This window comes from Notolepis coatsorum (genome assembly GCF_963971535.1).
Source record: "Notolepis coatsorum genome assembly, chromosome: 8".
In the NCBI taxonomy this organism is placed as follows: domain Eukaryota; kingdom Metazoa; phylum Chordata; class Actinopteri; order Aulopiformes; family Paralepididae; genus Notolepis; species Notolepis coatsorum.
In genome coordinates, this window is record NC_140172.1 from 135,516,908 (window position 1) to 135,527,563 (window position 10,656).

The following is a 10,656-nucleotide window of genomic DNA, read 5'->3' on the forward strand; positions in this document are numbered from 1 at the left end:
ACAGATCTGCACTTGAAAAGTCTCTTGACACAGATCTGCACTGAAAGGTCTCCTGACACAGATCTGCACTGAAAGGTCTCCTGACAGATCTGCACTGAAAGGTCTCCTGACAGATCTGCACTGAAAGGTCTCCTGACAGATCTGCACTGAAAGGTCTCCTGACAGATCTGCACTGAAAGGTCTCCTGACAGATCTGCACTGAAAGGTCTCCTGGCACAGATCTGGACTGAAATATCTGCTGACACAGTAGCATGATAGAAAACCATTTGACATGACAAGTGTGACAAGTCACTGAATTCTGCTTGTATAGACGCTAGTGCGGGCGACAGTGGCTCAGGAGGTAGAACGGTGGGCTGGTAACCGGGTTCGATTCCCGCTCCTCCCGGGCAGTGTGTCAAGCAGGTCCACACCTTGCATGGTTGGAGTGAGGCATAAGTTGTAAAGCGCTTTGGATAAAAGCACTATATGAATGTGTGATGCTAGTGGGGCGCTAGTATATATATTAGGAGTGTAACGATGCATCGATTAATCGAAATGCATCGGTTCTAATGTGACGATTCAACTGCATCGATTTGAAAATGTTAGAATCGATTATAATCGAAATTAATCAAAATTAAAAAAGATTAAAAAAAATTTGTGTATTGTTTTTATTGACCTAGTCCATTCATGCTGAGTGAATCAGTTCCCCCAGCCATATTTGTGTATTCAAATTTTTTGGGGGAATTAACTGATTAACTGTTTTTATTTAATAATAAAACATTTGCTGGTAAAACTGTTGCATGATAAATGGTAAATGGTTCATTTATATAATAGCTTTTATCCAAATCGCTTTACAATTCGTTCCTCATATTTTTACCCATTCACTCACACATTCACACACCGATGGCGGAGGCAACCATGCAATGTGCCAACCAGCTCATCGGGAGCAATTAGGGGTTAAGTGTCTCGCTCAAGGATTACCAGACGACTGCCCTACCTCCCGAGCCACTGTCGCGTGAAACATGAAAAAGGCACGTCATTCAGCGTCGTCTCCATGGCTCTCATCCTCTGCCGCAGGGAGCGTTACGCTTGAAACCCACCGGGTTTCGTGCGAGAACAGCGTGCGTGGCCGTCCACCCCGAGTCCGACTTCAGAGCGGGCGGAATCGCACGGAGGAAGGCACATTTACATTGGAACAGCTGTAAATGCCTAGTCTATATGCGAAGTCAGTCCCCATTTGAAGATTTTTTTAAGATTTCCAGTTCCAGTGTTCTATTGTCCATTTTGCATGTATAACCAGTTATTATCTAATTAATTAGAATGTTAGAATTCATTTTAGAATGATGAAAAGTGTGACTGTACTCCTGAAAAAGTATAGTAATATGGTTTATTTGTATTGGGAAAGATACAGACACATTAGCTGGTTGAACAACATCTATATGTGTGGTAATAATGCAGATATTGAGTGGATTTCTGTGAAAATGTGTGTGGCGCACACGCCTCTGAATCCAACCAAAGCGATTAAATTCGCTTGCCCGCGAGTCGCCCGCCCGCGCACGGCCGGTGTGAACATGGGAGTGAAAGTGAAGCGCCTCACGCCCGCCCGCGTCCCGCATTCGGTGGGTTTGGGCTGTCAGAACAGGTCAGGATATCTTGTGTTTAACACCTGGTTAGACCGTTACTGTCTTCCTCCAGAGACTCCAGGGACGTTGTGGATGAAACTTGACCGGAGCGAAGGTACCAGAACACGCGGACAGTGGTTTCATCCAGACCGTCCCGGGAGACTAGAGCTGTTTCCCCGAAGCCTGTTTTTGGGCTTCGAACTTCGTCAGGGTTTTTTCGAACGGACGTTCGAACCTTTGTTTTTAATAATATAAAAGAAATATTCAAAACAATATATTTCAAATGTTTTTATTTATTTATTGATTATAATTTTTTTGAAATATCCTCAAACTAAATGCGTCTCTTTTTTTTATTAAATCAACTTTCTTTAATGAATATAACTCATCAGTTTAATAATCTTTATCTGCAACTGTGAAGAAAAACCCCATTGGTTTAAACAGAATGAATAGACACATACATTATTTTTATTTAGATTTTTTTGAATGCCAACCTAACGAATGAAGGTCCGAACGCTCAAACGTTTGGGCTCAGCCCTACGGAAGACCTCCTCGCAGGGTGGTTTACGAGCAGTAGGAGGGTGTGCAGACTCACTCTTGATGTCCAGTTGCGCGCGGTACTTCTCCCAGCCCCTCAGCCGGACGCGCTCCCCCAGCAGGTCCAGGAACTCCTCGAAGGCCGGGCCGGAGCTCTCGTTGTTGTACATGTCCTCCTCGGAGCTCTGCCCCGCCCGGCAGTACATCACCCCCACCTTCCGCTGGAAGTTCAGCTGGGAGAGAGGAGGACAGGAGTCAGTCACATGACATGAGATTACATTACATTACATTACATATTACATGAGATTAGATTAGATTACAGTCATATTACATGAGATTAGATTAGATTACATTCAAATGTATTGTCATCATGCAGCACAGTGGAACGAAAAGACGTTTGGCGTCTAACCAGAGTGCAAATGTAGCAGTAAAGTGCAATAGTAATATACAATGTACAGGAGATTAAACTGGGTATAAAATATATAAATGAGTACTACTGAGTAATAGTGCTAATAGTGCAACCTAGACGATTGTGGAACAACCTAGACGATTGAGAGTCAACAAACTAGACGATTGAGAGTCAAACTAGACGATTGAAAGTCAAGCTAGACGATTGAGTCAAGCTAGACGACGATTGAGAGTCAAACTAGACGATTGAGAGTCAACCTAGATGATTGAGAGTCAAACCCTATCCGAGAAGATCATTATTTTTAGATGCAAATTGAGAGTCAAACTAGACGATTGAGAGTCAAGCTAGATGATTGAGAGTCAAACTAGACCATTGAGAGTCAAACTAGATGATTGAGAGTCAACCTAGATGATTGAGAGTCAAACTAGACGATGATTGAGAGTCAAACTAGACGATTGAGAGTCAAACTAGACAATTGAGAGTCAAGCTAGATGATTGAGAGTCAAACTAGACGATTGAGAGTCAAACTAGACGATTGAGAGTCAAGCTAGACGATTGAGAGTAGGGGTGCACCGATATATCGGTCGGGTATCGGTATCGGCCGATAAGTGCCTTGTTGACTGCTATCGGCCGATAAGCTCAAATGTGGCGATAGCAGTCGCCGATAAATACCCATCAATTTGTGTAGCGTCAAAAGGCAAAAAAAAGAAAAGTTCACTCGCGACCTACCTGCACAACGCCCGCCGTCCCCCACACACACACACAAGCTACTGCATCAAAGTAACTACTTATGATTAACAAGGCATTCGTTTTGTGGCATTAACGTTATATAGTTAGTGTTACACGGACAATAACATCAGCATATTATTATTACCCATAGCAGCAAGGCATTACTCCGAGTCCGTTCATTAGCTACCGGGAGATGCAAGACTAACGTTACTGGTGAAAATGTGATTTGCGTTGGAATACTCCTTTGCCAACTTGCTGTACTTTGCTTGCAGGTCTGCAGCCATTATTGCTGCATTATGAATAGCCCCAACTTTAGCCAAGGTAACGTTATGGCTAAACCTTTAACAATAGTTAACGCTAGCTTTCGGTTAGCTGTTCAATGCTATTAATAACACAACTCCCCGTCAACACCCTCTCTCGGGAAGATGGCATTTAAGAAAGTATCTGCTGTTAAAATGACACAAACATTCGTTTTGTGGCATTAACGTTATATAGTTAGTGTTACACGTTCAATAACAAGCATATTATTTACCCGAAGATAGCAGTAAACAAGGCATTACTCCGTTAGTCCGTTCATAGCTCGGTTCCATTCCGTTGCTCATTCCGTACCCAACTACACATTCTGCAATCTGTTAATAAAGTTTTCAACCAGACAAATGTATAGAAAGGCTTTGTTTTATTATAACATTTGTTGCAGTAAAATCATTATGTCTCATTTGGTCATGGATTGGTTGTGGAGCGCCGGTCGGCGGGCCGGGCAGCTAACGTAGCTACGTTAAGTGTGTTCTGCTCTCGCAAACAGAACAATGGCGGCATGCCCGAAAGTAAAAAATGAATAAACGCTTGCCGATTGGTGGTAAGGACAGCAAGAGGTGGGTGCTAGCGGTGTGGCGTAATTGGCCGAATCGACTGTCAATCAAAATGGTTCCATTGCATTGGTTGAAAGCTCTGGTTGAGAAAATAGTATCCCTCTGCAGGCCGCAAGACGATACTGGGAGAGAGATAGTGATACCATAAACATATTTCTTGATGTTTCCTTTTTTTAAGTAAGTAAAGAGGCCTACAAATACAAACATACACATACAAATATACAGTAGTTTCATTAAAAAATTAAAAAAAATTAAAATAAAAAATAATTACAAATACTTATATACAAATATCGGTATCGGTATCGGCCGATAGTGTTAGTTGAACAATCGGTATCGGTATTGGCGGCCAATTTTCATATCGGTGCATCCCTAATTGAGAGTCAAACTAGACGATTGAGAGTCAAGCTAGACGATTGAAAGTCAACAAACTAGATGATTGAGAGTCAAGCTAGACGATTGAAAGTCAACAAACTAGATGATTGAGAGTCACGCTAGACGATTAAGAGTCAAGCTAGACGACTGAGTACTTTGTCTATGTCTCTACACTCAAAACACAATGCCTGGTCAAATAACAAGATGTTTTTTTTCGGGATAATGCAGGAAGTACAACAGATAACCGAGTGACCTGCGGTATCTAAACAGCGTCTCCTGCTAACATGATATCTTAACTTAACACACATGTCAAGGAACAACATGAAGGATAGTTAAATAACTGTATCTGTTCCTTTCTCACGGTAACAAACTGTACAGCGAGAAATCCTCTTGAGCACCTTCTCTAAAAGCAGAGCTTCCAAAATACTTCACAAAGAAACCATAACAGCAAGGCATGAAATAATAAACCTCCTATTACATTAGTGCTCTTGTTATTTGAATGAGCCTTGATATTTCATGTGCAGTTAATGGTCTCGGCTTTTAAGTCGCACCCAAAAGGCTTATGAATAAGAAATGAAGAATTACATAGGAATATAAAGAAGAAAACAAGGAGAGAAATTAGGTACGAAGCAAAGCTGTGTTTCTAAACTGTGTTTATACTGTGTAAAACTGTGTGTTTAAACTGTGTTTAAACTGTGTAAAGCTGTGTTTCTAAACTGTGTTTAAACTGTGTAAAGCTGTGTTTAAACTGTGTAAAGCTGTGTTTCTAAACTGTGTTTAAACTGTGTAAAGCTGTGTTTCTAAACTGTGTTTAAACTGTGTAAAGCTGTGTTTCTAAACTGTGTTTAAACTGTGTAAAGCTGTGTTTCTAAACTGTGTTTAAACTGTGTAAAGCTGTGTTTCTAAACTGTGTTTAAACTGTGTAAAGCTGTGTTTCTAAACTGTGTTTAAACTGTGTAAAGCTGTGTTTCTAAACTGTGTTTAAACTGTGTAAAGCTGTGTTTCTAAACTGTGTTTAAACTGTGTAAAGCTGTGTTTCTAAACTGTGTTTAAACTGTGTAAAGTTGAGTTTTTTATTTTCTTTTATTCTATTTATTTTTGGGCTTTCTCTATTTTTTGACCCATCCCAATTTAGTCGTTATGCCAATTCCCTTCCTGGTCGTTGCGAGCATTGCCCCACCGTTGGCCTGGGGAGGGTGTAGCACTACCTCCTCCGATACATGTGGAGTCGCCAGCCGCTTCTTTTCACCTGATCCCCTCCCTGCTGAACAGGCGCCCCGACCAACCAGTAGGAGTCGCAGTTTGCAACGACCAGGACACATAACCCCACCGGCTTCCCACCCGCTAACACAGCCAATTAGGGATGACTGACCAAGCCGGAGGCCAGAGTCTCTGCGGTGGTAGGCGAGTGCTACCCAGCCGCTCCGTAAAGCTGTGTTTTTAAACTGTGTGAAGCTGTGTTTTTAAACTGTGTAAAGCTGGTAAAGCGGGTTTAGTCAGTGAGCAGCAGTCTGCGGTGCAGCACTCACCCCCTGTTCGTCCAGCTTCAGCAGCGTGTCCCGGACCTTGGGCGAGGTGGAGGCCAGGCGCAGGCAGTGCAGGTTGAGGTCCGGGATGATGAACTCCAGCAGCCTCTTGGGGGACAGGCCTCGCGGGGTGGTGTGGCGCGCGGCAGACGGCACCGACTCCTCCAGGATGGAGCCCCGCAACGTCTTCAGCTGCAGGGAGGGAGGGAGAGAGGGAGAGGCGCCGCGGTGCGCATGGTGAGTGTGAGGCAGGGAGGGAGGGAGAGAGAGAGAGAGAGGTGCCGCGGTGCGCATGGTGAGTGTGAGACAGGGAGGGAGAGAGAGAGAGAGAGAGAGAGATAGAGAGAGGGAGAGAGGGAGAGGGAGGGAGAGAGAGAGAGAGAGAGAGAGAGAGAGAGAGAGAGAGAGAGAGAGAGAGAGAGAGAGAGAGAGAGAGAGAGAGGCGCCGCGGTGCGTGTGGTGAGTGAGACGGGGAGGGAGAGAGAGAGACAGAGGGGCACGGTGCAGGTGGTGAGTGTGAGGCAGGGAGGGCGAGAGAGAGAGGGAGAGAGAGAGAGGGAGAGAGAGAGAGACAGGGTGGTGAGTGTAGCATATGTTAAAACACAATAGATGTGTTAAAATAATACTAGATGTGTTAAAATAATACTGCGACATTCACCTCTGTCGTACGGAAGATGATTCTGTAATTGTACTGAGATCCGCTGGACCCCTCTTTCTCTTCTCTGCGGAAGCTGATGGCCACCGGACCCAGGCGGTCATCCACACCAAAGAAGTTCTGATGTTCTGGAAAATCAACGCCGTACAACCGTTTAGAAACCGCCAAACCCACACTTTGTACGACGTGGTTCTGGAGAGGTTTCTGCCGTGGGTTTGCCACTAAAGGCAGAAACACATGAAAACAATTCCATACCTGTCCTAAAATCATAGATAAGATAAGACAAGGTAAGATAAGGTAAGATAAGATAAGATATTCCTTTAGTGACCGGGCGTCATAGCAACATGGAGGAGGGGGAGGGGAGGTACAGGTATGGGCAGGGTAATAGTAGAACGACATAAATATAAGCAATAAAATGTAATCTGAATATAAAAATTGGAGGAAAGATAAAGAGTGTAAACCATATAATTAACTCTGAATATAAAAATATGTGAACATTTAAACAAAGGTGCAGATGAGGGTCTCTATGCCATATCATATCAGATATATTATACGTTACAATGAATAAAGGCGATAAAGAATTTTAATCTGAATATATACTATGAGTAAGAGTAAAAGTAAACAGTATACAGAAGGTACCCTAACTGGCATGATATACATCATACGTTGTAGTCCGAGCAGGTTTTATTTATTTATTTATTTATTTATTAATTTCTTATTTACAACTTGGCAACACATTGCCTAAGAGAGTTTTTATTTATTTTTCTTGTTTTTCTTTTTAACTGTGTCAGCAGTGAGGAAAGATGTATACTGAAAGCTGTTCTCAGTTCAGTTCAGAGACTCATTGTCAACGAGGCTACAGCTGAACTGTCAATGGAAACATTGAGACCATTCTGGTGATGACGCGTTTGATGGTTTGGCACCTTCAGTCATCTCATAGTTGTGAAAACCACTAGACATTTCCTGTGTGTGTGTGTGTGTGTGTGTGTGTGTGTGTGTGTGTGTGTGTGTGTGTGTGTGTGTGTGCGTGCGTGTGTGCGCGCGAAGTCTTCAGTTATTTATTTATAGCTGAGCTGTGGCCTCGTCTCCACTAGCCAGGGTTTAGCTGAGCTGTGGCCTCGTCTCCACTATCCAGGGTTTAGCTGTGCTGTGGCCTCGTCTCCACTATCCAGGGTTTAGCCGTGCTGTGGCCTCGTCTCCACTAGCCAGGGTTTAGCTGTGCTGTGGCCTTGTCTCCACTAGCCAGGGTTTAGCTGAGCTGTGGCCTTGTCTCCACTAGCCAGGGTTTAGCTGAGCTGTGGCCTTGTCTCCACTATCCAGGGTTTAGCTGAGCTGTGGCCTCGTCTCCACTAGCCAGGGTTTAGCTGAGCTGTGGTCTCGTCTCCACTAGCCAGGGTTTAGCTGAGCTGTGGCCTTGTCTCCACTAGCCAGGGTTTAGCTGAGCTGTGGCCTCGTCTCCACTAGCCAGGGTTTAGCTGTGATGTGGCCTTGTCTCCACTAGCCAGGGTTTAGCTGAGCTGTGGCCTAGTCTCCACTAGCCAGGGTTTAGCCGTGCTGTGGCCTCGTCTCCACTAGCCAGGGTTTAGCTGAGCTGTGGCCTCGTCTCCACTAGCCAGGGTTTAGCCGAGCTGTGGCCTCGTCTCTACTAGCCAGGGTTTAGCTGAGCTGTGGCCTCGTCTCCACTAGCCAGGGTTTAGCTGAGCTGTGGCCTCGTCTCCACTAGCCAGGGTTTAGCCGTGCTGTGGCCTCGTCTCTACTAGCCAGGGTTTAGCCGTGCTGTGGCCTCGTCTCCACTAGCCAGGGTTTAGCTGAGCTGTGGCCTCGTCTCTACTAGCCAGGGTTTAGCTGAGCTGTGGCCTCGTCTCTACTAGCCAGGGTTTAGCTGGTCTGGCACACAGTGAGCATATCCATTGTTTCATGTTTCAAGTTTGTTTATTAATTATCACCATAAAATAGTAATACACGTACTTTACGGTGACATTCTTGGTTCTGTATGAGCCCCTGAGAGTGTGCTTCATACAGTAAAAAAAAAAGTAAGTAAGAAAGTAAGTAAAGAGGAATATTCAATATACCTTTGTCTTTAGAACAGCTGAGACAGACACCTTTCACAACCTGGCCAGACCTGGCTAGGACTGTTGTATCAAAAAATTGTTTAGCTTGTGTACCACAGTCGGTGGGTGTGAATTTTGAAAGGTTGCTTAGCAACAGCATTGTTTACAAGAAATGCAATGGAGACACAAACCCAACCATACCATGTTAGACCATGGCTAGCCCCAGCCAGGCTGAACATAGCTAACGGAGACACTAACCCAAACCATACCATACCATGCTAGACCATGGCTAGCACCCAACCAGGCTGAACATAGCTAACGGAGACACTAACCCAAACCATACCATACCATGCTAGACCATGGCTAGCACCCAACCAGGCTGAACATAGCTAACGGAGACACTAACCCAAACCATACCATACCATGCTAGACCATGGCTAGCCCCAGCCAGGCTAACGGAGACAAGGCGGATGAGAAGGACATGTGGTACTCACCCTTCATGTAGAAGTACTTGCGGTAGTAGTGGGCTCCCAGGTCCGCGTGCTCTACGAAGTAGTTGCTCTTGCCTTGCTGCTGCACGTGGCTCTCCCGCGGCTCCTCCAGGACCGACACGCCGTCGTTCGGGCTCCGCAGGCTCAGCCGCGGGGCCCTCCTCCTGCCCTGGCACCGGCCCCGGAGCCCCGCCCGCTCTTCGCCGCCCATCTCGTTGCGGAAGTGCGGACAGCTGAGCAGGAGCTCGTTGTCGTTGCCGTCGCCCTCGTCCAGCAGCAGCAGCGACTGCTCCGGGTCGTCCGCCCCCCCCGCGCCGCCACCGCTCCCCCCCCCACCGGTGCCGCACTGCGACGGGCCGGACGGCGAGGCCTGGGAGAGCGGCCGGAGCTGGGAGGCCGCCGACGCCCCGGAGGTGATGTTCTTCTTGCGGTTGATGCTGTCCCTGTTGGAGGCCGCCTCGGTGAGGTCCAGCAGGATGCTCTGGACGTCGTAGTGGGCAAAGTTCCTGACCCAGGTTCCGCCCCCTATGGTGTCGTGGGTCGGACCCGGGTGGGGGATCTGCGGCGGCGTGGATTTGGCCTTCTTACCCAGACCCTCGGGCTTGGGAGGCTTGGCGGGCTTCGGGGACTCCCCCGCGGGAACGGCCAGAGTCCGGAAGAACCCGTCGGGTTCCGGAGGGTTGCCCTGTAGGCCTAAGAGCAGGAAAGGGTCCTTGAAGCGCAGGGCGTCGGGGCTCAGCACTTCCCGGTCCTCATCGCCGCCCGGCTCGCGGGCCCGAGTCTGTCTCTCCAGCGAGGAGAGGCTTCCGTATTCCCTGCGGAGCAGAAGCCCAGAGTCCCCCTGAGCGCCCCCCGCCCCCGCCTTCTCCCCCGCCGCCCCCCGAGCCGCCTTCCCTCCCGCCTTCCCGGAGGAGGAGTCAGAGTCTCCCAGCGTCACGTCGCTGTTGCTCCGCTGCATGACGTGGCCGCGGCCCCCCGGCGTGGTGGAGTGGCCCCCCGCGCACCGCAGGTGGAGCGCCGCGCGGCCCGGGGTGAGGCCCTCCTCCCCCCCGTCGGCCCCTTCGCTCTCCTCCCTCCTGGGGGGCCACTCCACCATGCCGCCACCTCCGCCGCCGTCCCGCTTGGCGTCGAAGTGGACGGCGGCCGGAAGAGGAGGCGGCCGCACCGGCTGCCGGCGGAACTTGCGGATGAAGAGGTCGTCGGACTGCATGGCGCCCCGGAGGTGGTGGCTCCAGCTCTGCAGCTTCTCTTTCCCGACGTCGCCGCCGCCTCTGGAAGCCAGACCTGCTGCTCTCCACTGAGGCCGTGGTGGGACCCCCGTACGAGAGACGATGTCTTCGACCGATCACACTCCACAATGCAGTGTTTCAAAATACTATGCCGCGCCCCCCGTGGGGTCACAGGTGGACGTTTGACCGA

General features: G+C 47.9%; 1 protein-coding gene across 1 annotated transcript in view; it reads right to left on the reverse strand.

Annotated features, from left to right (window-relative positions):
- The window catches only part of sipa1 (signal-induced proliferation-associated 1), a gene marked incomplete at both ends in the record, with an annotated part of 72,445 nt that extends 61,998 nt beyond the window's left edge, over positions 1-10,447 (reverse strand). The window contains 4 exons of the mRNA XM_084320555.1: positions 2,194-2,368; positions 6,044-6,232; positions 6,699-6,823; positions 9,241-10,447. Of these exons, the coding sequence (XP_084176681.1) occupies positions 2,194-2,368; positions 6,044-6,232; positions 6,699-6,823; positions 9,241-10,447 (1,696 nt within the window). The remainder of the gene's footprint in view (positions 1-2,193; positions 2,369-6,043; positions 6,233-6,698; positions 6,824-9,240) is intronic.
- Positions 10,448-10,656: the final 209 nt, after the last annotated feature.